Source organism: Esox lucius, chromosome 24 (genome assembly GCF_011004845.1).
Source record: "Esox lucius isolate fEsoLuc1 chromosome 24, fEsoLuc1.pri, whole genome shotgun sequence".
Lineage (NCBI taxonomy): Eukaryota > Metazoa > Chordata > Actinopteri > Esociformes > Esocidae > Esox > Esox lucius.
In genome coordinates this window covers 17,610,257-17,636,116 of record NC_047592.1, presented here as the reverse complement: position 1 = coordinate 17,636,116, position 25,860 = coordinate 17,610,257, and the positions used below count along the sequence as shown (strand labels likewise).

Here is a 25,860-nt window from a genome sequence, read left to right as displayed (position 1 = left end):
TATCACAAACTATTACATTTCAATAGAAAACTGTACATTTTAAATAAAATATCAAACATTTCTCTATCACCAAACAAAACAATAATTGAACTCCACCTACAGTTCTGCTCCACTACATGTCTCTTAAAACCTTGCCATGTGTCGTTCAACCTGCTACATCAGTTACCAACTTTTTCTTTGGGATAGAACACCCACGCCAGCCTTCAGGAATACAACCCTGTTTATTCTTGAGCGGTAATGTTGCCATTGGACTAGACAAAACATGGGCAGAGTAAACAGATATCATTGATTTCAAAATAAGTATTCCCTTTGACTGATGAAATCAATGCCTGATGCCTATGGGTGTTGTGTGGTCGGGTTGAAATGCTGTTTTACTAATTCCATACCCACGTGCCGAGAATGTCCAGCACGGACAGAGTGTATCATCAGGCACACTTTAGTGAAAAGGAATGAAAGGACCACAAAACTGAGTTGTCATTCAATGTCTATGGTTAAAACATCAGCCTCTGAATAACAAACTGCTTGTTTTTCTGAGGTATTATATGAGCTTTGTAGCTTTATCGTCCCAGTTGGTAACCTATTCCCTCAAACTGCAATACCTTTGACCTGACCGAAAAGCACTGGTCTACAAAGGGAACTGGCTGCTATTTTGGACATAGTGCTATGACTTGTGTCATAGTGCTTTAGTTTAGTAGGCAAGCTTAGTGGGACATAACAGATAAAGATGTTATAAATGGAGCCGATGTATTTACTTACTCCATGTCCCAGACGAGCCTGTGTGTTCTACATGTTCCTGAACGTTTTACCTTGCTGAACGCAGCCCTCCTATTCCACTGGATCTGATTCAAGGCTAACAAACAAGGTTTCCTTTTATCTGCAGTCAGGTGATAAATGTCTGTCAGGTGCAAGGCACAAAAGGGAGTTTACCGTCCCAGAATATTTCAGACAGGTAAGCAGACTTATTAGGGCTCTATAAAAATGAATAAAGGATTATGCATGGCCTCCACTAAAGAATTTGTGATTCTAGCTTCAGTAATTATTTTTGCACCTAAAGTCTCCCATGCACATATGCTCTTTGAATAATAGGTCAGCTTAGAGCTGTGTAAAATGTTTTGTGATGTGAAACGTGAACGTCTGGTAGAATTCTGGTAGTCCTTTAGGTTTCAGGCTGTTTTGTTCCGTTTGATTCCTAACGACCAGGACCCAGGGCGGTGCCCCGCTGTTGGCTGTCTGTAGGCTGAAGTTACATTGGTTCATTAAGAGACTGTTAGCAGGCAGCTCGTCATAAGGCCAGGCCGAATGACAGGCGGAAGGCCATCTCCACGGGAACCTCTGACACGGAGTCATGGAAACACACATAGAATTCCTGAGGGATGGGTTCTAGAAGCATCCGGCTGGAATATAGAAAACACAGTTTCAGAGTGAGAAAGAAGAAAATCAAGTGGTACTATAATTACCTACTGAACAAAAATATAAATGCAACAATTTCTAAGATTTTATTGAGAGTTCCCATAGAGAAATCTGTCACAATTACTAAGCACTAATCTATAGATTACATTTCTATCTAGATTAACTGAATTTCTAGCAATGAATTCCAGCAAGGGGTTTTCAAGTCCATAAAGAACAGAATCCCTTTTTCTTTCAAGGAAATTTATTTAAGCAGTTTGACTATAGGAAGGACAACGCTGACACAAAAAAATTACCTACACACAAAGAGACTTAGAGGTCCGGAAAGTAGACAGAACATTACATTTTACTCCCTCATCCAGAGCGACTAAAGTCTGCTTCCATAGTTAAAGCTCCCGTTCGGCTCGGTTTGCTTCTTTCAGGCATTACACTAGTATTTAACTTTCGAGTCCTGACCCGCACGTACAGACACAGCCCTCTTCAACCATGGTGCAGGGCCAAAAACAACAGTGCCATCGATCATTATTACAAAAATAGAAAATTGCAAAGCTGAGAAGAGAAATGGGTTAAAAGTTAAAGCAGCAGTTAAGTGCTCCATTAAGTATTGCCACCGACCCTATCACCCAGTAGGTTAGTGTGGGGGCAGGCTTCCTCTGATCAGTCCAGTTCTCAGGTTTACACTGGAACAGAACCCCGTGTTCTTTCACTGGTCCCAGCCCATGGCTTCCCTTTGGTCTATCTGCCCCCCGCCTGCCCTGCTCACACACACACACACACACGTCTGAGATTAGACATAAACACACCACAACTGATATTACAACATCCTTACATTCCCGCGTACGGGGCGAGAGAGTGTGCGCGTGTTCTGTATCGTACCCCGGGCGGCAGGCTCTGCTGGAAGGCGGCCCGTATGGACAGGCAGCAGTGGTGGAAGTTGCGTATGAGCTGAGGGTGGATGGAGCCGCTGAGCTGGGCCAGTTCCCTGTGTGTTGGAGCGATGTAGATGCCCTGCACCGTCTCCATGAGAACGTAGTGGAACAAAGTGTTCTCCGCGCCTGACGTCAACCTGGAGAACACAATGGAATGGATGGAATAAACACAGTTTAGTGGAATACAATAACATGGAATAACAGTGGGTTAAAATAGTACATAATAGCACAAGATGAAATGAATAGAATGGGGTATAATGGAATGGAATATAATGGAAAAATAAAATGGAATAGAATAGAAAGAGGCAGAGCAAAGAGGGCAAGAATAGAAAGAAAGGTTAAATTACATCCAAACAGCGCTGGCCTGTTTCACTCACTTCATAGTGTTGTACATCTCCTCAGTCTCTCTCTCAGTCAGACTTTTCTTCAGGGTGCCCAGATAGAACGGGTTGGGATGTTTCATTCTTGGAATCTAAGGGGGACAAATAGACATTGGTAAAAAAAACTATCTATAGTAAATCCATAACATACCATGCTCAATAGAATCTACATTGTCTCAACAATATACATGTGCGTGTATCAAAATGTACGCTGTGGAAATGTGCTGCAGATATAAGAGGTGCAGTGTGAAGCTGGGGTAAAACCCAACCTTGAACATGCTCCCACTGCCCCCGCTCCCGTCCGAGCCCCCGGACCCCAGCGAGTCTCTACGGCCACCCAGCTTCCTGGCAGAGTCCGGGGTGGATAGCGGACTGATCCCTGTCTGTCCCGTCGTGCCCCGTTCTGGCTGCCCTTCGCTCCCGCTGTCCGACAGGCTCCTCTGTGGGCTGGGTCTCCGGGACCCCCCTCCGAACCAGCTCCGGCCCACTCCCCTCCCCCCACCCTGGGCGGAGGACGTCCTCTTCACGGCCCCCGCCAGCTTGCTGAGGACAGGGGAAGAGGCGGCCAAACGCGTCTTCTGAACATCTAGAGTTGTCCTCGATTCATTCATCTACGCGCTTTCATTCATTCACACTTAAATTCCATTTTATCTCCTGCCGTGCGTTTTTAAAAAATCGGCAGAGTAGAACCAACCTGTCTCGGGCAGCGGAGGGGAGAAACCAGTCGGCGCAGGAGAGGCAGGGTGCCGGCGGGGCGGCCAGGCGTTCTTCCATCCCTGCCTCCAAGCCCTCAAGCTGTAAGAGGGTGGCCTTGGCCTGGTCCACGTACACGCAGTCTGGCCCCGGGGAGCCCAGGGCAGGGCCCGCGCAGCCCCCCGCTACCAAGAGAACACACTGCATGAAGTGTCTCTGCGGGAGGGTGGTGTGTGTGTGTAGGGGGGGGGGGGGGGGTTGCAGGCCGGTTCCACGTCGACATTAGGGATGTGACAAGAACAACGTCCCCCCCGAAAAAAATGGACGTTCGCGTGAGAGACAAATGGAGACAGCAAGGAACAGTTTGAAAATTAGCATTGAAAACCACGCATATGGGTCTGGGTAAAAGCGTCTGCTAAATGAGCGGAAATGTGGATGCGTCGTACCAGTCCCACGATGAGCAGGAAGTAGCGTCCCTGCGCCTGGTAGTAGCCCAGCCCACTGGACTGGCCCTTATTGGTCTGGTTCTGGGTGCGCTGGCAAGGGAAAACTTCCCTCCATATGACCAGCTGTCCTACCCGTTGCTCCACCGCCAGGGGGAGGAGACAGTAGTGCTGGCAGTACAGACACACATCCAGCAGGTCCTCCTTAGAGAGGTGGTTGGCTATCAGGTAGCCCTGGGGTTGGACACACACACACACACAAAGACAGAATATAGGGGTAAAGAACATACACATATAGAGACACAAAGGAGACATACACAGTAACACATGGTCATAAGACAGGGTTGGGTAGGTTAGTTTTTACATGTAATCCGTTACAGTTACCTGTCCACATTTGTAATCAGTAACATAACTTTGTTTACTCAAACTCCCTTATGTAATCCGATGACTTTGAATTACTTTTAGATTACTTTAATATTAAGAGGCATAAGTTAACAAATAGGAAGAGCCTATAACCAGTTGAACACATTTTGCAGGATCAATCAATGTTAGAGTATACATAGCTGGCCAAAAACGGACCTTGCATTTTAACTTATAGGTTTTGTACAGAGACCTTTGAAAAGGGTACTTCAGTATGATCTTCCAGAATCTGGCTGTTTATCTCAACATAACCCAAAATCTAAGGATGTTAGCCTATTCTGTTTTTGTGTTTTATTCATGTTTTTAATTGTGTCAAAACATTAACTGGCAATTTCACGAACAGGGTATTGACATTGTTGTACATAAAAATCAAGATATCCGTAGCTTTTCGCGCGTACACTAAATCTGCAGTAGTCTGATATTTTGCTTCACAACCACCAATGTTGTTTTTCTAAAGAATTCCTGTCTGAGTTGTTCAGTGCAACTCTTCCGGGCTGTGTTGTTCAGTGCATTTGACAAATAAACCTTGAAACTTGAAAAATATATAAAACAAGGTAGGCCTATCGCCTATCATTGTTCTGAGAAAGATGTGTCGAGTGGATAAATCTAATTTTATATGGGTAGGCTTCTATTATCGTTTTAATCGGTCACTTACCTAGTTATGCACGCCCACATTTGCTCGCATGATGCTCACACACAACAACTGAGGAGCGCAATTGTTATTTTGGTTCAAATAATTATGTTTTTAAAACATTATATAAAAAAACATTAAATTCCTTTTCAACTGAAGTAATCCAAAAGTAATCAAAAAATGTTTTATCACAAAAGTATCTGTAATCCGATTACAATATTTTAGTTGGTAACGTAACGGATTATAGTTACTGTTTTATTGTAATCCAAAGGGTATGCAAACTTTTGAGCACAACTGTATAAATACACTGATCAGCCATAAGATTATGACCACTGACACTGAACTGAATAACACTGAATCTCATTATCATGGCACCTGTCAGTGGGTGGGATATATTAGGCAGCAAGTGAACATTCTGTCCTCAAAGTTGATGTGTTAGAAGCAGGAAAAATGGGCAAGCGTAAGGATCTGAGCAACTTTGACAAGGGCCAAATTGTGACGGCTAGACGACTGGGTCAGTGTATCTCCAAAACTGCAGCCCTTGTGGGGTGTTCCTGGTCTGCTGTGGTCAGTACCAATCAAAACTGGTCCAAGGAAGGAAAAGTGGTGAACCAGCGACAGGGTCATGGGCAGCCAAGGCTCATTTATGCCCTTAGGGAGCGAAGGCTGGCCCGTGTGGTCTGATCCAACAGACAAGATACTGTAACTCAAACTGCTGAAAAAGTTAATGTCAGAACACACAGTGCATCGCAGTTTGTTGCGTATGGAGTGCCATATCCGCACACCAGTCAGGGTGCCCATGCTGACCCCTGTCCCCTGTGCTTACAATGGGCACGTGAGCATCAGAACTGGACCACGGAGCAATGGAAGAAGGTGGCCTGGTCTGATGAATCACGTATTCTTTTACATCACGTGGATGGCCGGGTGCGTGCGCGTTCGCTTACCTGGAGGACACATGGCACCAGGATGCACTATGGGAAGAAGGCAAGCCAGCAGAGGCAGTGTGATGCTTTGGGCAATGTTCTGCTGGGAAACCTTGGGTCTTGCCATTCATGTGGATGTTACCTACCTAAGCATTGTGGCAGACAGTGTGCACCCTTTCATGGCAACGGTATTCCCTGATGGCAGGATAATGCGCCCTGCCACAATTGGTTTTTCATTAATGGTTTGAGGAACACAACAAAGAGTTTAAGGTGTTGACTTGGCCTCCAAATTCCCCAGATCTCAATCCAATCAAGCATCTGTGGGATGTGCTGGACAAACAAGTCCGATCCATGGAGGCCCTACCACCCAACTGACAGTACTTAAAGGATCTGCTGCTAATGTCTTGGTGCCAGATACCACAGCACACCTTCAGAGGTCTAGTGGAGTCCATGCCTCGACAGGTCAGGGCTGTTTTGGCGGCAAAAGGTGGACTTACACAATATTAGGCAGGTGGTCATAATGTTATGGCTGATCGTTGTGTATATGTATATATTTACACATGCACTCATTACATACACATTATAAATGTACACATTATATATATATATATATATATATATATATATATATATATATATATTATATATATACTTTTTTCTTTCCTTTCCAAAAAAGTTGAAAAGGAAGGTTTTGAGTGAGGAACAGAAGGGTTAAAATTAAGAGACCACTGCAAATTGAACGCTTCTGTTCTTCACTCAAAACTTTCCTTTTCAACTTGTTTGGAAAGCTATGAAAAAGGTAATTTTCCAGAGACCACTCCTAATTTTTCTTAGATCAGCATCTCTACATGTATGGCAGCCATTCCATTCCAGTGTCTGTTGAATTCCAGTGTCTGTTATATATATATATATATATATATATATATATATATTATTTTGTATTAACACAGGTTGTATTTGAGTTCTACACTATAGAGGTCATAACAGACCGGAGTCCAGTGAACAACCAACTTATATTATCTATATTCATATTGTTAATGGATAACGGTTGTTATTCTGGTGTTGTGATATCCGGGAGAAGGGGCGTTATCCTGGGTAACAACATCCCATATCATTTATAATCCCATTTGCGTAGCTAATTTTTCCCACCCATCCAACGGTGTCCGTCCTTCTGTTCCTTGTTATATGGGGACACTCACCTTGTAGAACAGACAGGAGCCCAGGGTCACATAGAGACGCCTCATGCCATAGAAGTCCTCCGACTGCCAGGACGAGAGGCAGGGAGAGTAGATAGACAGAGAATAGATTGAGAGACAAATAATAAAAGATAATAATGAGAATGAGAAAAATTTAATAAATAAAAAAAAAGTTAAAAAATTTGAAACTTTCTATCAAACACTGATGCAGAAAAATGGATCCATGCTTTCGTTACTCCTAGACTAGATAACGGCAATGCTCTTATTTCTGGTTATCCAGACAAATTAATAAATAAACTTCAATTAGTGCTGCACACGGCTGCTAGAATCCTAACTAGAACAAAAAAATGTGAACACATTACTCCTGTCCTGGCATCCTTACATTGGCTGCCTGTTAGGGTTAGGGCTGATTTTAAGGTTTTACTCTTAACCTATAAATCAATACATGGACTTGCTCCTACTTACCTTGCTGAAAAGATCCAGCCATACATACCTACACATAACCTATGATCGCAAGATGCAGGCCTTTTAATTGTACCTAGAATTTCTAAACAAACAGCTGGCGGCAGGGCCTTTTCTCATAGAGCTCCACTACTGTGGAATGATCAGCCAATTAAGGTTAGAAATGCAAACTTAGTGCAAACTTTCAAGTGTCCACTAAAAACGAATCTCTACAGCACGGTTTATAATTAGGTGTAGCCTGGCCCGGGGGCGTGAAGGTGACCAGTAGGCTTGATACTGTCCACCCTTGCTGTCTTGCCAGGTGGGCTCTCGTCGCCACTGGGATGCCCTCCCTCCAATGCCTTTCGGGGGAAGAGTCACTGGCTTGTTGTCTCACTGTTGTGCACTTGTGCAGTTGGGCTGTACGCTGCTGGCAATACTCTGCCCTCTTTCAGGGTGGTTGCGGTTGGTGGGTGTCCCTTTGGTTGATGCCTGGCAATGTGGGTGGATTGATTTCCTGCCTGTTGGGCCCAGTCCGGGGCCTCCCCCGGGGAGGGCCACAGTGTCACCGGACCCCCTGTCTCAGTCCCAAGGTGTTACGCTGCTATATTATTGTGCTGGGGGATATGAGGAATGCACTTTCTAACTTTTCTCAGTCTCCTCCAGTTTAAAATTTTAGGAGGAGATGAGGTCCTGGTCCACACCTGCGGAGTACCTGGTTTGGGGGGCCCGTTGCTGTCCCTGTCCTTGTCCACCTGGTCATACTTTTGACCTAGTCTAGAATCAAATAGACTCTGGATTTAGCCCAGAGAAATTTATTTATTATTCTAATTGGACTCTTAATATCTCACCCGGCACAGCCAGAAGAGGACTGGTCACCCCTCTGAGCCTGGGTCCTCTCTAGGTTTCTTCCTAAAATGTGGACTTCTTAGGGAGTTTTTCCTAGCCACTGAAATCCAACACTACTGTTGTTTGCTCCTTGGGGTTTAAGGCCGGGTGTCTTTGTAAAGCACTTTGTGACAACTGTTGTTGTAAAAAGGGCTTTATAAATAAATTTTATTGATTGATTGATTGAGAGAGAGAGAGAGAAGAAAGAGAAAAACGTGTCCCTTTGTTTCAGAAGGTCCGACATGAATAATTAATTAGCGCATCTACTACCTGCTGTTCTGCCCATTCCCTCCACCTTCCCCAGCTCTGCGTGATTTAACCAGCTGAAACATCCTTAAATACTCAGAGGCCCGTCCAGGACTACAGAGGTGAGCGGGCAGCTGGGGGCTCGGTTTAATGGCAAAGGGAAAAGGCCAGACACCTCGTCGGTTTCCAAACGCCTCCCCATTCCCCACACAGTGCTCTTTTCTGAGTGGACCTCTATTTACTGGACCTACCATTTCTCCAAAATCCGATGATTCAAAGTCTGAGAGAACAGTGTCCACCTCCATCTGTGGACAGACAGATCATCAGAGAGCACATACATGTTTCCAACACAACATTCTATTCTAGATCAGAGAGACTGACCTTGGCTGTGTTAAAAAAATTAATCGAATTAAACTTTGACCAACCCAATCAGCTCTGAAAAAGATCTAAAAAGTTCTGATGTGATGGGCCAAAATATATTCTAAAATGGCAAAGTCCTGACGTGGACAACTGAATTTAAAGTTTGCAGGAGCCCATGCAAATTCTCACCGAACAGCAGAGGGCAGTGTAGACAGCATGAAATGAAATTCAAGATGGAAAAGGCCACTGACAGACAGCTAATTCCTAAACATATTACAGACTTGAGAGCCTTAAACATCCTAAGACCTACAAAATTTCCTAAGATGTAACAAATGAGGCAGTTCAGGCACGAGAAAGCGCAAACATCAAATCAATGGAACTCCACTCATGGCTCACAGCGGTGCCCCATTCAGACCTTTATCTCCGGGGGCAACGTGAGCCAGCGGACCGCCGGCAGTCCGTCCAGGAAAAGGGACCTCGATAGGTCTGGGGGCGTGGCCCCGGAGCTGTCACTCAATCTGGAGGGCTGGATGATCTGCTGGAAGAACAAGCAGAAGAAATGGTCCAGTTTAGGAGTGTGCTCCTCCTGGCAGAACGCTCTGTGGAGGAGAAGACGTAGGAGGGACGGGGAGGAGGAAAAAGAGAAAGAGTCGGTCATTCAAAAGTTGGCAACAACATTGGAAGCCCGAAATGGTATGCTTAAACTGGAAACCTTGGTCCTAAATAGCACCCTCTTCCCTACAGTTCAATAGTATTGGTCAAATGTAGTAAGCATCCCTGATCGGTCAGCGCAGTATGAGTGGAGAATGTCAACAAACCTGTCTAGAGAGCCGTACATCACGTTGAGGGTCCTGACCACGCCCTCCACCACTGTCTGTAGATACAACAGAGGAACCCTGGAGAACAAAGGAAAACAGCAGTAACATCTACGAACGGTCGCGCCTATGAACAGTTGCGTCTACTAACGGTCGTGTCTTTGAACAAACACGTCTATGGACAGCAGCGTCTATGAACGGTCGAGTTGTATGAACAGTCACGTGTTCTGAACAGTCACGTGTTATGAACAGTCACATTTACAGAAGGAACAGTCAGTCACATCTATGATCAGTTACATCTATGAAACACCAGAAAAAAACAATTTAACATATATAAGCTACAGACCAGCCATGCTATTTATGACCCTATCCTGGAACGAATATACCATTTAGCTGACGGATTGACAAACGCAACTTATTGAATATGGTTGGCCTGGATGCTGTGATGGACTGAAAATTTATGTGTTGATACCTGTCAGCAGGCAGGCCGATAACCAGCAGATTGTTGCTCTCCTTCCAGTAGCCCACATGGACCAGGTGTTTACTGAGAAGAAGAGAGGAGCTGAAGTGATGGAGGAAGAAGAGGAACATAATCAGTGCATGATTGGATAGAATGTTCAAGATTTAGAATCTCAGAGGTTTAGCTAGCCTATATTTCATTATGATAACTTGATCTCAGAGGTTTAGCTAGCCTATATTTCATTATGATAACTTGATCTCAGAGGTTTAGCCAGCCTATATTTCAGTATGAAAAGCTTGATCTCTGAGGTTTAGCTAGCCTATATTTCATTACGATAACATTATCTCTTTGGTTTAGCTAGCCTATATTTCATTACGATAACATTATCTCTTTGGTTTAGCTAGCCTATATTTCATTACGATAACATTATCTCTTTGGTTTAGCTAGCCTATATTTCATTACGATAACATGATCTCAGAGGTTTAGTTAGTTTTTCATACTGAAATATAGGCTAACTAAACCTCTGAGATCATGTTATCGTAATGAAATATAGGCTATTATTAACTATTGTGTACAGCTCTTATTTATAAGGTATTTAGTCAAAATAAGATGATGATAGAAAATTAAAGTGGTTGTAACTATCTGACTGGTGACAGGTGGAAATCATAACTTAGCATGGAAATCAAAGTAATAACTTACTTTGGCGGAAATCATAATAATTTGTATTTTATACAGTGGGGAGAACAAGTATTTGATACACTGCCGATTTTGCAGGTTTTCCTACTTACAAAGCATGTAGAGGTCTGTAATTTTTATCATACACCTCAACTGTAAGAGACGGAATCTAAAACAAAAATCCAGAAAATCACACTGTATGATTTTAATTAATAATTAATTTGCATTTTATTGCATGACATAAGTATTTGATCACCTACCAACCAGTAAGAATTCCGGCTCTCACAGACCTGTTAGTTTTTCTTTAAGAAGCCCTCCTGTTCTCTACTCATTACCTGTATTAACTGCACCTGTTTGAACTCGTTACCTGTATAAAAGACACCTTTCCACACACTCAATCAAACAGACTCCAACCTCTCCAACAATTGGCGCAATTATTAGACAATGGAAGAAGTTCAAGATGACTGTCAATCTCCCTCTGAGAGATCTCACCTCGTGGGGCATAAATGATCATGAGGAAGGTGAGGGATCAGCCCAAAACTACATGGCAGGACATGGTCAATGACCTGAAGAGAGTTGGGACCACAGACCATTAGTAACACACTACGCCGTCATGGATTCAAATCCTGCAGCGCACGCAAGGTCCCCCTGCTCAAGCCAGCGTATGTCCAGGCCTGTCTGAAGTAACGCCAGTGACCATCTGGATGATCCAGAGGAGGAATGGGAGAAGGTCAAAAATCAAGCTATTTGGTCTAAGCTCCACTCGCCGTGTTTGGAGGAAGAAAAAGGATGAGTACAACCCCAAGAACACCATCTCAACTGTGAAGCATGGAGGTGGAAACATCATTCTTTGGGGATGCTTTTCTGCAAAGGGGACAGGACGACTGCATCGTATTGAGGGGAGGATGGATGGGGCCATGTATCGCGAGATCTTGGCCAACAACCTCCTTCCCTCAGTAAGAGCATTGAAGATGGGTCGTGGCTGAGTCTTCCAGCATGACAACGACCCGAAACACACAGCCAGGGCAACTAAGGAGTGGCTCCTTAAGAAGCATCTCAAGGTCCTGGAGTGGCCTAGCCAGTCTCCAGACCTGAACCCAATAGAACATATTTGGAGGGAACTGAAAGTCCGTATTGCCCAGCGACAGCCCCGAAACCTGAAGGTTCTGGAGAAGGCCTGTATGGAGAAGTGGGCCAAAATCCCTGCTGCAGTGTGTGCAAATCTGGTCAAGAACTACAGGAAACGTAGTTCTCTGTAATTGCAAACAAAGGTTTCTGTACCAAATATTAAGTTCTGCTTTTCTGATGTATCAAATACTTATGTTATGCAATTAAATGCAAATGAATTACTTAAAAATCATACAATGTGATTTTCAGGATTTTTGTTTTAGATTCTGTCACTCACAGTTGAAGAGTACCTATGATAAACATTACAGACTTCTACATGCTTTGTAATTGGGAAAACTGGCAAAATCAGCAGTGTATCAAATACTGAACCTTAATTATACCAAGTAAACTGACTGAGAACACATTCTCATTTACAGCAACAATCTGGCACCAAATGGTGTTAATAGCCTTCCTCAGTAACAGAACAACAGATTTTTTTCTAATCCAGTTTGGGGATTGAACCTCACAAAGTTTCGGTTACTGGTCAGAATTTGTAGTCGCTTTACTACCAACTGCCATCATGTAGGTGTGCTTTAGAGAATTGTGTCCGTTACCTCACTATCTGCCCCCCAGTGACATTCTGCAGCATGTCACACAATGTGAGGAATATTCCTCTGACTCCCTTCAGCTGGCTGGATGCCTCCGACACTGGGTACTGGTACAAAATTTCCTGCTGCAGAAGGTCACACACACACACACACACACACACACACAGTTTGTAAGAGAGATAAAACACAGGGCAGCTTGTCGGTATGGTCTTTGATATTAGTGTTCTCCACAGTATGCCGTCGCCTATGGAGGGTGTGAAACGGACTGCTTCAGACAGACTAAGAGGAAGGGGATCAAAGCAAAATGGGGCCTCAGAGCCCTGGAAACAGGGACAAAAGCTCAGAAAGTACTTACAATGCCAGGCGTTGACCACTGGGTCACCGATACACACATACGCAACTTTAGCGCTAAACAAACACGCAAACACACTATGCATTTGGTGTGCGCACGGAAACACAAACGTCTGAACACACACAGGCCGCACGGTCGGCTTCACAACACCACTGCGGTGAAGAGTCTAACAAAATCAGGCACAATGTGTGTGACAACATTTAAACATTCAAAAAAATAAGACAGCCACTTCCTCGTCGATGGGGCTTCAACTCCCTGGCAGAAAGACAGAAGCTGACCAGGGTCCGTGGGCCGACAATTTGGACGCACCGGGACAAAGAAACCATCAATCTCTCCATTTAAGAGCTGCCACAAAGAACAGGCCGAACCGCAGCGCACCGAGAGAAGAGGAAAGAGAACACGTCTGAAATGAGGGAGGATCCACTCTTCTGCCTCCCCACAGAGTAGAAAACCAAAGCCTTGGATTAGCACTTCACCACTGGGCTTCGTGCTCTGGTCCGTCGTGCCTGACCTCCACCAAACTTAAGGACCAGTTTGCCTGACAAAGCCTTTTAGTGGATTAAAAAGAAGGCTCAGTGGAGAATCTCCACTGAAAGTGCTTTTCTTGCATTAAGAACCGAGTCCGGAAAATGATGCTGGTTTATTGGCATTTATTAATCCCTATATTTTTTTTTCTTAATGTTATGTTCAGCCAATCAAGCGTCAAGGGAGAGATTCCCAAGAAAAACTGTCTTTGTTCTTCTACTCCTTCCGACCTTTGTGTGTGTGTGTGTGTGTGTGTGTTTGCTATTAAGAACACTTTCATAAAAAGCCAGAGGCCTCGATGCCAACAAGGGCATGCGTATTGTTCATTAAAGCTCCTGTTTTGCATCAGCAAAACAGAGTTCACGCCAACAAGCTTTTTAAATGCTGTGCTAGGGATTTCCTACACATGGATATTTTTAAATTAAATTACACTAAAGTGGTCATTGACTGAATAAAGACAAACTGGAACCATGAAGCGCTTTTTACTGGTCCTCAAGAAAGCATTTACGCGTCGCAGTTGGATATGTTTGCGGTAGCTTGAATAGCCGACATTGGAAGAAAAATGTCCGGATTGCGCCTTCAAAGCCGAGGTTACTTTTAACCAGACCGCAGATAACATCACCCTTTCCCGAGTCCTACGCTCTCTTTATGGGCTCTAGTCAAAAGGGACCCGTAGGGTTTGCCATTGCCAAGGGATTTCCTAGTCCCATCACGCTCAGAGCCCCACTGACCTCTTCCAGCGGGGAGTCCGAGTCCAGTTTGAGTGACAGGTACATGATGACGTGAGGGGTGTGTCCTAGGGACATCTGGAGCTCCGCCGTGTCCTCGCCCCACAGCAGACGCACAAGCTGACTGGCCGGGGGCGAGGGCCTGAGTCTGGGGGCGGAGGACACGTCCGCGCCCCCCTCATCTGGGCCTCCCGGGCTGGCTGTCTCCAGGGTCAGCTTCACCTGGAACGGGGGGGGGTTAGGAGAGTAGGAGGAAAATGAAAAAAAGAGAGGAAGGCAAAAAAAAAAAGACCAAAAGAATAGTTATTTGCCTAAAGAGTTAACCGTCATAAAAAAAAAAAAACATGCATTTTTACCATTTAAAAAGCATCTCAAAAGCCTGGCTGTAGTTTTCAGTACAATACGAAAGCTTGCACGGAGTTGGTACGGAAATCCCATTTGGCAGGGGAACTAGACTGGGATCGTAATACGGCCATAAACAGCATCGGGGCTGCAGCGTAAATCACACACTCCCCGTTTAATGGTTTGGCTGGGCTCTGTAGGAAAGCAGGACAGGGTCACGTCATATACAGAGCAGTCAGAGAGGTCAGCTGTTCAGGAGCCCAGGGTAAATGAAGAAAAGGAGTGAGATGGAGAAAGAGCCAAAGACCAACATCACAAACACTGAAAGAGAAAAAACACTTTGGCTGTGTGTGTGTGTGCCTTTAAATCCCGAATCATCCCAAAAGGCAGCCCCAAGGACTAATGGCAGGACAATTTTTAGCTGCAGCCCACTATCATTTCCAGAGCTTTTACATTTTAGCAGACACTCTTTCCCAGAGCAACATTCAGTAGTGTAGCCATTCATGTTTGTACTGGGGCCCCATGGGAATCAAGCCCACAACCCTGGAATTGCAAGTGGCATTCCCAGTGCACAGGACCTTTTCCCACACAATTTACATTCACAATGTACAACACACACACAGAAAACAAACCGACACAGGCAGGCCGTCACAGCATGGAAAGACCATGCAAATGACTCAGATTTATGCCTGTGCACGTACGATCACATTTCAAAACCTGAAGACCTCAAATGCATGGGCGAACACTGGCAAAATAATACAGCATTGTTAAGTGTACTCACACACACACACACACACGGCTTGCTCTTGGCAGTAACCTGTCACCGGGACTAAGGCCTGCTAAGCAGTTCTGGTTGACATTGAAAATTTTTCTGAAAAGAGGTAGAAGGTCCATGCTTTTCCAAATCCCAAGACTTGACTTAATTAAAAGGTTAGTGAGCAAATGCCAGCTTGTATTCATTGTTTGTTTTTCGAAACACTCCCTGTGTTTAGAATGTATCCATCACACCAGGCTGAAGCCCAGAACATCTCCACACACTGTCAGCAGAAACCCACAAACTGTGCAGCCACAGCGGTGCGGGCCTGGGCCAGACGCCATCTTGGCTCTGCAGAGAACAGTAGCCTGTTATTAGGAAAAGGGTCCAAGAGTGCTGAGCGAGTGCTTCTGTGTCTCGCTTTGACACTTCCGCTTACTCAAGCCCAAATGACACCCTATTCGCTCTATAGTGGACCATTGCCCTTGGTCAAAAGTAGTGGACTACACATATTAAAGGGTGCCATTTTAGACACAACCCATGTCTGACTGCTTGCGTTCAAAAGTACAAGGGAACAGGACGATGTGGAATATAAGTCAACAAGCTGAACCAAGCATATAAGCGCTGCATCCTCCAAAAATGGAGAGTGTCAGGTCACGGCTTGAGTGCAGAGAGGTGGTCAGAGGATGATTGATGATGGTTATGGAGCCTGTTGATGATCTTCTAGAGGGTCAGTCGAGGAAACAGCTTGATCTTATAGGCACTGGACTTCTCCTATTCCCCTCTTTCTGGCTCACCAAACAACATCCAGAACTGCAACCAGTTAGCCTCACCTCTAGTCCTCATCCATCAGCTACCAACAATTAAACATAGGTACGGGGCTCCAAAACACCAAATATATGCAATAAAGCTCAGTTATCAAAACAGGCGATTTAAAAACAACAAAGAAACTCAGAAAAATAACATGGCCAAAGACCTATATCTTCAAATAATTTGACCAAAAAATGAGTTGTAAGTGCTTTTAAGCAAACCTAAAGGGGGTCTATTTTATTTGCAATGGCTATTTCAGTGTCCAGAATCCCAGTAAAACCTGGGGTTTAAATTGAAGTGGGTTATCGATGAGCTTAGAGAGGAGGATGTCTAGGGTCTTAAAATCAACTGTTCTGTTCACTTCGGCAATATGGATGTTCATGTGTGTCGGTCAGTGGAAATAAAAATCGTCCATTTAGATTTCATGTTGGAACACAAATATGGAACAGTCAACAGGGGTACAATAAAAACTGTATTTATCAAAAGGCCATTTTGAAGGTGACTGAATTACAGACCAGACTAAAGCCACACACAACCACTCACCAGTCCTACTGACAGACACAAAGTATTGGCCACAGACTATACAAGATTTTATATCATTATGTATTATTAGTGTTAATGTCCTTAGATACACAATAGCAAGGGCTATATACAGTAAACAGATGTACAACTAATTGAATATAACTGTAGAACATTGTTTTACAGTGGTTACAAGGAGCTATAGATCTTCTGACTGGCTGTTGACACATGGCTGACATGTGACTGGTTGGCTGACTAGATGGTTGACTGACTGACTACCCGGCTGACTGACTAGCTGATTGATTGATTGATTGATTGACTGTATGTCTGGGTGACTACCAGGTTGGATGAATACCTGGTAAACTGGCTGGCTGACTAACAGGCTGACTACTCGGGTGGTTGACTAGCTGGCTTACTGATTGACTTACCTGGCTGGTGGTCAAACCAAATACAAACTACTGCCCAGCCCAGCTAAATGCTACTGTGTAATACCCTCTACCTAGGAGGGCTAACATACACACCAAGTGACCCCACACACAGACACACCCACAATAAATTTGGGGTTTCAACTAAGTATGTTAATTTCAAGTACATCTCCGTCCAAAGCCAGGACACACTGAGGAGAGACCTTGGATGTTGTTTTCCTTCCTCATCTCTCCTCCTCTCCTCCTCTCTACAGTGTAATTTGCTATCCAGCTATCCAAGTTAGCGTCTAATCAACTGCGCTCTCAGTACCCACAGTGTAATGATCGTTTTCCTGTGGTTTTTCCATACAACCCTCGGCCGCAGTCTGGCTTCTCTGGCTCTCACTCTCTCTCTTTTCTATCTTTTAGTCCACAAATGCCATTACTCCTGCCGACACTCTGTCATTTACAAATTCCTCCTTGAGGCCCTGTTTTGACAGTGTGAGGAGAAGACTGAGGGAAATGCTAGAGCTGTTTTCTGAACTGCCATCAAAGTGCCATTGGGATCGGTTCCTCCATGTAGAAATGTGGTGACTACTACCTGCTATATACAGAATCTCACAAAAGTGAGTACACTCCTCACATTTTTGTAAATATTTGATAATATCTTTTCATGTGACAACACTGAAGAAATGACACTTTGCCACCATGTAAAGTAGTGAGTGTACAGCTTGTATAACAGTGTAAATTTGCTGCCCCCTCAAAATAACTCAACACGCAGCCAATGTCTACACCGCTGGCAAGTGAGTACACCCCTTAAGTGAAAATGTCCAAATTGGTCCGAAAGTGTCTCTTAAATGGCATTTCAATCTGTAATATACTTGCCTAAGAAAACACAGCAGAGCATGCATTATACTCTTTACTTGGATTTATTTCATACGGCGTGACCCTGGAACACGCTGACCTGTGACGGTCCAGGGATGCAGGACAGGACTCTCTCAATGTTCTCAGTGGTGACATCCACGTCGTCCACGGCTACCAGGACATCGCCTGGTGAGGGCGGAGAGAGAGGAGTCAACCTGTGTACAAGTACAACCCTGTTCCCAAAAAATTATAATAAAAACAAAACGCGATAATGTGCAAATCATTCATCCCTATATTTAATTGAAAATAGTAGACAACTATTAATAGTAGACATTTCAAAATTGAGAAATGTTATTGTTTTGGGGGGAAAAAAACATTTTGAGTTTGATGCCGGCAAAATGCGGACACATTACTCGCACATCATTGCATTCTGGTTTTATTAGCATTTTTGCTAAGGTACTTTGATTCCGCATTGCATGTACTCTGATTAGAAATGGTTTTGGGTTTAAGGAGCACAGCCCACAGATCTAGAGTTCAGGTGCAGACCTCTGCCCACACCAATCAACCGAAAGCAGATTTTACCCAACTTACTTCAGGTATTTAACAAGTCTAATTGTTTTAGCATGGAGTATGAGCGCTACATGAAAGGCCAGGCTTTAAACACTAACGCATGTGGAGACTCAGCTATTTAGCTTCTTTGCATTCCTTCGGTTGCCTGGAACAACAGTCCAGTCACTAACAACATCAAAACACAACTTTGTAACTAGTCCATATCATTTAAGTCTAAGGGCAGGCATTGTTTGACTGACCGACCACGGCAGGCTGCAGAAAGCGATAGTCCGGTATGCTCACCGATTAGTATCTGTGCAGACTTGATGGCCGGGCTGTTGGGCACCAAGCCATGAATGGTGATCCTCTCCTCCCTCCGCCCTGTAGGGTCTCCCTGGCCCCTGCCCCAGGACGGGCGATGCACCACCCCCAGCAGGGCCTCTAGTAGACCCCCTCTCTCCTGGGGTGTGGGGGAACAGCTCCCGAGGCGATTGGGGTTCAAGTAGACACACACCTCCTTCAGCTGCTGCCCTACGACCTGTGCACCTGCTCTCTGCCCCAACTGGTTTTTCAAGATGGACGCCGGGCGTGATGACGGGTCTACGGCTTCTCCGTCGGGCACCCTGCGCTGAGACGGTCGCCGCTTCCTCCTCAGGATCCTGGCGAGTCGTTTTAGCTTGGTCTCCCGTTTGGTCGGAGCTCTCTCAGGGCGCTTCCTTGACTCCTCGCTGATGACCTCTGCCTCCTTCTCGCTGAAGCGCACATGATTGGTGGGGAGGCACTGATTGGCGGTGGCTCGAGCCAATGCCGCCTCCTCCTCACCCTCGCTGAGCTCCAGGTAGAAGAGCTCGCCGTTCTTCTGGACGTCGTCTAGCCATTCTGGCTCAAGGTCGCTTGGGTGTGATCAGACAAAGAGCAAAGAGTGAGTGCAACTGTGTGAGAGAAGAGCTTTGGTGTGTCCTTTCCACAGACAATCTAACAGGGGGTTGTGTCCGGTTATTGGAGCAAGATCTAGAAGTAGAACTATTGCTGACATGTACACTCACCTAAAGGATTATTAGGAACACCAATTTCCCATTAATGCAATTATCTAATCAACCAATCACATGGCAGTTGCTTCAATGCATTTAGGGATGTAGTCCTGGTCAAGACAATTTCCTGAACTCCAAACTGAATGTCAGAATGGGAGAACATGCACAACCATTTCTAGGGTTTACAAAGAATGGTGTGAAAAGGGAAAAACATCCAGTATGCGGCAGTTCTGTGGAGGCGAAAATGCCTTGTTGATGCTAGAGGTCAGAGGAGAATGGGCCGACTGATTCAAGCTGGTAGAAGAGCAACTTTGACTGAAATAACCACTCGTTACAACCGAGGTATGCAGCAAAGCATTTGTGAAGCCACAACACGCACAACCTTGAGGCGGATGGGCTACAACAGCAGAAGACCCCACCGGGTACCAGTCATCTCCACTACAAATAGGAAAAAGAGGCTACAATTTGCACAAGCTCACCAAAATTGGACAGTTGAAGACTGGAAGAATGTTGCCTGGTCTGATGAGTCTCAATTTCTGTTGAGACATTCAGATGGTAGTCAGAATTTGACGTAAACAAAATGAGAACATGGATCCATCATGCCTTGTTACCACTGTGCAGGCTGCTGGTGGTGGTGTAATGGTGTGGGGGATGTTTTCTTGGCACACTTTAGGCCCCTTAGTGCCAATTGGGCATTGTTTAAATGCCACGGCCTACCTGAGCATTGTTTCTGACCATGTCCATCCCTTTATGACCACCATGTACCCATCCTCTGATGGCTACTTCCAGCAGGATAATGCACCATGTCACAAAGCTCGAATCATTTCAAATTGGTTTCTTGAACATGACAATGAGTCCACTGTACTGAAATGGCCCCCACAGTCACCAGATCTCAACCCAATAGAGCATCTTTGGGATGTGGTGGAACGGGAGCTTCGTGCCCTGGATGTGCATCCCACAAATCTCCATCAACTGCAAGATGCTATCCTATCAATATGGGCCAACATTTCTAAAGAATGCTTTCAGCACCTTGTTGAATCAATGCCACATAGAATTAAGGCAGTTCTGAAGGTGAAAGGGGGTCAAACACAGTATTAGTATGGTGTTCCTAATAATCCTTTAGGTGAGTGTATAGCCTAACTGCTGACATGTATAGCCTAACTGTTGGAATGTATAGCCTAACTGTCCACAAACATTAAGAATCTGAATCCCCTTTGTTCGCAAAGCACAATTGCACATATCCACAATTTAAATTGGTGTACAATTTCAGATTTGTTATTTTTTTAAAGACGGTAAAAAAAAGTACGTATTCAGTAAAGCATTTAGAAAGTATTTTAAAAACATGCGTATACACCCATGCGTACCATTCGTTTATTTTTTTAAGGTCTCATATAATTCCGGTCTGCTCCTCTAATCTGTTCTTGATCAACATATAAAAATAGTCAAGAACAGATCAGTGACTGTAAGGCATATTTTTAAGAGGATGACCCTGGTGTACAGACATATACAGTGAGGAAACATTTTATTTTATCCCCTGCTGATTTTGTACGTTTGCCCACTGACAAAGAAATGATCAGTCTATAATTTTAATGGTATGTTTATTTGAACAGTGAGACAAAATAAATCCAGCAAAATAAATCCAGAAAAACACATGTCAAAAATTAGTGAAATAAGTATTTCATCCCCTCTCAATCGGAAAGATTTCTGGCTCCCAGGTGTCATTTATACAGGTAATGAGCAATATTAGGAGCATACTTTTAAAGGGAGTGGTCCTAATCTCAGTTTGTTACCTGCATAAAAGACACCTGTCCACAGAAGCAATCCATCAATTAGATTCCAAACTCTCCACCATGGCCAAGATCAAAGAGCTGTCCAAGGATGTCAAGGACAAGATTGTAGACCTACACAAGGCTGGAATGGGCTACAAGACCATCACCAAGCAGCTTGGTAAGAAGGTGACAACAGTTGGTGCGATTATTCACAAATGGAAGATACACATGAAGATTCAGCCCATGGAGTTGCAATGATCATGAGAACGGTGAGGAATCACCCCAGAACTACAAAGGACGATCTTGTCAATGATCTCAAGGCAGCTGGGACCCTAGTCATCAAGAGAACAATTGGTAACACACTACGCTGAGAAGGACTGAAATCATGCAGCGCCCGCAAGGTCCCCCTGCTCAAGAAAGCACATTTACAGGCACGTCTGAAGTTTGCCAAGGAACATCGGAATGATTCAGAGAACTGGGTAAAAAAGTGTACTGGTAAGATGAGACCAAAATCGAGCTCTTTGGCACCAACTCAACTCAGAGGAGGTGGAATGCTGCCTATGACCCCAAGAACACCATCCCCACTGTCAAACATGGAGGTGGAAACATTATGCTTTGGGAGTGTTTTTCCACTAAGGGGACAAGACAACTTTACCGAATCAAAGGGACGATGGACGGGGCCATGTACCGTCAAATCTTCGGTGAGAACCTCCTTCCCTCAGCCATGGCATTGAAAATGGGTCGTGGATGGGTATTCCAGCATGACAATGACCCAAAACACACAGCCAAGGCAACAAAAGAGTGGCTCAAGAAGAAGCACATTAAGGTCCTGGAGTGGTCTAGCCAGTCTCCAGACCTTAATCCCATAGAAAATCTGTGGAGGGAGCTGAAGGTTTGAGTTGCCAAACGTCAGCCCCGAAACCTTAATGACTTGGAGAAGATCTGCAAAGAGCAGTGGGACAAAATCCTTCCTGAGATGTGTGCAAACCTGGTGGCCAACTATAAGAAACGTCTGACCTGTGACTGCCAACAAGAGTTTTGCCACCAAGTACAAAGTCATGTTTTGCCACCAAGTATTAAGTCATGTTGGCAGAGGGGTCAAATACTTATTTCACTAATTAAAATGCAAATCAATTAATAAAATTTTTGACATGTGTTTTTCTGGATTTTTTTGTTGTTATTCTGTCTCTCACAGTTCAAATAAACCTACCATTAAAATTATAGGCTGATCATTTCTTTGTCAGTGGGCAAATGTACAAATAAAGCAGGGGATCAAATGTTTTTTTTCCTCACTGTTGGCCTCATGTTGTTTTTATCTGTTAATACTGCAAAACATCTATGTTTAGAAGTATTTTTATGGTCCCCTATTGCGTCTCTCTTACACATTCTATCAAGCGGCACTTTTTTTTTAAAGCAGAGATGGTTAGAGGGAAACCCACACTCCAACCCAGAGAGAAAATGCCCTAACTCTGCAAAAAAAAAAAGACAACCAAAAACATTCAGGCAGGCATTTATACAGTCTGTCGGCCTCCCTCAAAATTAAGCCGTGGTGCCTCTGTGGTAGGCTCTTGGAAACCACATCTATAAATTCACTAAGGATGGTGAATAGCATATAATTATTTATGAATGTTAAGTTTCCAAATTGGAAACAGAAACGTCCCAAAATCCGTGAGACAAAAAGAGGACAGTAGTAGGTCCAGGAAATTTGCAACTTTAGGGACTGCTCATTTTCATTTTTGCCTCATCCATATTTGTAATATAGTGCCCTACTTTTGACCACGACCTATTAGGAATAGGGTCATTTGGAACGCTAACCATTGCTTTTTACTTTATTTAATTTAGATGATGACATTCTTTGAAATGCAAGATGGCCAAATAAGACGGAGATATAGGAGATATAGTCTGTCCATAAGAGTGAGCTCAGATTTGTGATGTTTGATGGAGCTAACTAAAATCAGAATTTGATCTGTCCAGAGGGGAAAATAACATTTAAATAGAATTTGTATCACATTGACTTGGTAAAGGTCAACAATCAACAGTCACCAGGATTCAGGCAACAAAACATTTTAGTAAAGAAAATCTATCTATATACTGAAAAGGCCTCGTTAGGTGAACAGAATCTATAAACATCTTATCTATAATAAGAATGAATGCGTCAATCTTTAGTTTATAGCTTCATGATTATATAAAAAACGTGTTTCAATGTAATTAAACAGAGGCGATATTGTGATACATCATGCATTGTCTTCTTACACATAGGGGGAAGAATAAAAGTAAGCACTGGGCAACACCCGTCAATTTACAGTCCCTGTGCATCCTGCTTCAGCTACTTGGTCGCTTCCAGTGGACTGGGTTGTCAAGTTATGAAGTAGACCCACAGGTAATGAAGTCCAATGAAGTCCTAAAACAAGCTAATGGTACAGTTTCAAACATGGCATTTTTTTTCGAAACGGTATATCATAAGCCATTTTCAAAGTGAGCTTTATTTCTTTCTTTTTGGAAGCAGCAAGCAATAATGTACAGGGTTATCTTACTCAGAGTAGTCAGAGTGACTGTAACTTGATGATGTTGATTCACTATTGCTCTCGTTGTCATCCTCCGGATAATCGACCTTCGGTCTCCAAGAGTCGCGCGCATCTTGGTCCGTCTCAAACGGCCTGCCGCAAACTTTATCAGCCATTATTCCATATATTATCTGTGTTGGAGACTAAACAAACTAAAATTAAAATTTAGGCGAATGCATTTGAGAAACGTGGATATTGGCGCTTGATGATGTTGTTAACATACGGGCTATTCGGTTTGCCACGTGACATAATGGTATTGGTGTGATTGGCTGATACACACGTTGCCCTGACAACATGGAAGCTTCCAGTTCCCAACGTTAATAAAATAACCATATTATCTGAGACAATGATCTATGTCTGCCGTAGCTGTAAACCAGCTAGCCACTTCTGTGCAGTAACACTTACAACACAGTTGATAGTAAATGCAAGTGCTCTGATCTCCTTGACCAAAACGAAGAAAAAGGAAAACGAAACTAAAATGAAAAACTTTTTAAAAATGAAATACTCTGCAAAAATACATTTTATTAAAAATCACAAAGGTTGCGAAATGGAGAAAAAAAATGCACAATTTAGCAAACAATCTTCATTTGAATAGATGTTCTGTTTAGTTTGCCCCCTCCCTCTCCCCAGGAACTGCACGAGGTCTTTAAATCCCCCTTGGCATTCAAAGTGCTTTAAGGACTAAGCAAAAAAGTCCAACAAAAGTGAAAAGAAGGCGAGAAGAGACACAAAGAACACGCAGAATACAGTATTTTACCAACACTACCACAAAACATATTTAAATATTATTATAGGTAGCCAGATTCACAATATGTATATACTGACCTGTACAGAAGAACACTACGGATGGAATCAAAATCATCCAAATTCTTAGAAGGTGATCTGCACGTCACCCCATCTGTAGCAATGTTAAACATTTTTCATGTATCATGTCTTCACGGACAGGTGAGTTCAGAACTGATCATCAAGGCTTTCCGACGATAGGCTGTTGTGAGAGAATTGACACATTTCCATGGCACTCAAGTCCGGATTTGATGGGTATAGGCTGAATGCCCTCTCGGACCAGTCGCCGGTCTACTGTTAATATTTTATCTATTTAAATACATTTTAAATGTTTGAAGTCTTTGTCATTGTCTCGACGTTTGTCGAAGGCTAGATTCCTTGCACTGTCAGAATGAATAAGCCCGCTGCTTTCAGTGCAAAAAAAACAACAACTAAGAAACGTCTCCTCCCATCAACCCACGTCAATCATTGAACGAGGGGGCACAATTTTTCCCTCACATTGATTTTAAAAAACAGGAACATGTCTGTTCTGAATACTCCTGAATAATTAAATTAAAATAAAAGATGAAATATACATATGAAGAAGTAATATATTCACAGTGCCACCCCAAATAACAATACATATAAAAGTAACTTAGTTACAGACATTACCAGTATAGTCGATGTGCTGGGGGTGTATGTACTGAGGGGTGACAAATTAAAGAAACTAACATGTCTCGGTGTAGTGTTGGGCCACCAAGACCCGCCAGAACAACTTAAATGCAAGGAGTCTGGAACTCTGCTGGAGGGATTGAACACCATTCTTTCAAAAGATAGAGATCGATTGCGAAGGCCATAACACCATTCTCATACTCATCAAACAATTCAGTGCCATATCCGTGCACCAATAATGAACATTCTTTCAAAGTCACTTTGTTTCTTTCCTCTTGCCATCATATCCATTCCAGTGTTTCACTAAAAACAGTTATATAATCTACGTCAGTGTTAATCTATCTAGCACGTCATCGTGCGAATGAGGGAAAAGAAGAATGCTCATAAATATAACTTTCCCTCTGATATAAAGCAGTTGATTGGAATTACAGTTCCATCTGACGTAATGCTATATATATCTATGGTAATGCCTCTATAAAGGCATATACAGCTCCAGAAAAAATTAAGAGACCACTGCACATTTTTCTTTCCTTTCCATAAAAGTTGAAAAGGAAAGTTTGGAGTGAGGAACAGAAGCGGTCAATTTGCAGTGG

At 43.6% G+C, this 25,860-nt stretch overlaps 1 protein-coding gene across 4 annotated transcripts; it reads right to left on the bottom strand.

Annotated features, from left to right (window-relative positions):
• Window positions 1-18: 18 nt before the first annotated feature.
• On the bottom strand, window positions 19-24,994 carry intu (inturned planar cell polarity protein). Of its 4 annotated transcripts, none has more exons than XM_029117406.2 (17): window positions 24,659-24,994; window positions 18,773-19,362; window positions 18,021-18,106; window positions 14,231-14,449; window positions 12,629-12,747; window positions 10,245-10,334; window positions 9,776-9,853; window positions 9,373-9,556; window positions 8,849-8,902; window positions 7,026-7,088; window positions 3,856-4,086; window positions 3,411-3,625; window positions 2,986-3,259; window positions 2,714-2,808; window positions 2,284-2,473; window positions 2,023-2,162; window positions 19-1,394 (listed from the first exon to the last, which is right to left on the bottom strand). In XM_029117406.2, exons 1-17 carry the CDS (start codon window positions 24,748-24,750, stop codon window positions 1,283-1,285), a joined length of 2,832 nt encoding a protein of 943 aa, XP_028973239.2. In that variant the 5' UTR covers window positions 24,751-24,994; the 3' UTR covers window positions 19-1,282. The 4 variants fall into 4 exon arrangements, with proteins under 4 accessions (XP_028973239.2, XP_028973238.2, XP_034146291.1 ...); XM_029117405.2 differs by lacking the exon at window positions 24,659-24,994 and adding an exon at window positions 23,804-24,041; XM_034290400.1 differs by lacking the exons at window positions 2,023-2,162; window positions 24,659-24,994 and adding an exon at window positions 23,804-24,041 and having other exon boundaries at window positions 2,237-2,473.
• Window positions 24,995-25,860: the final 866 nt, after the last annotated feature.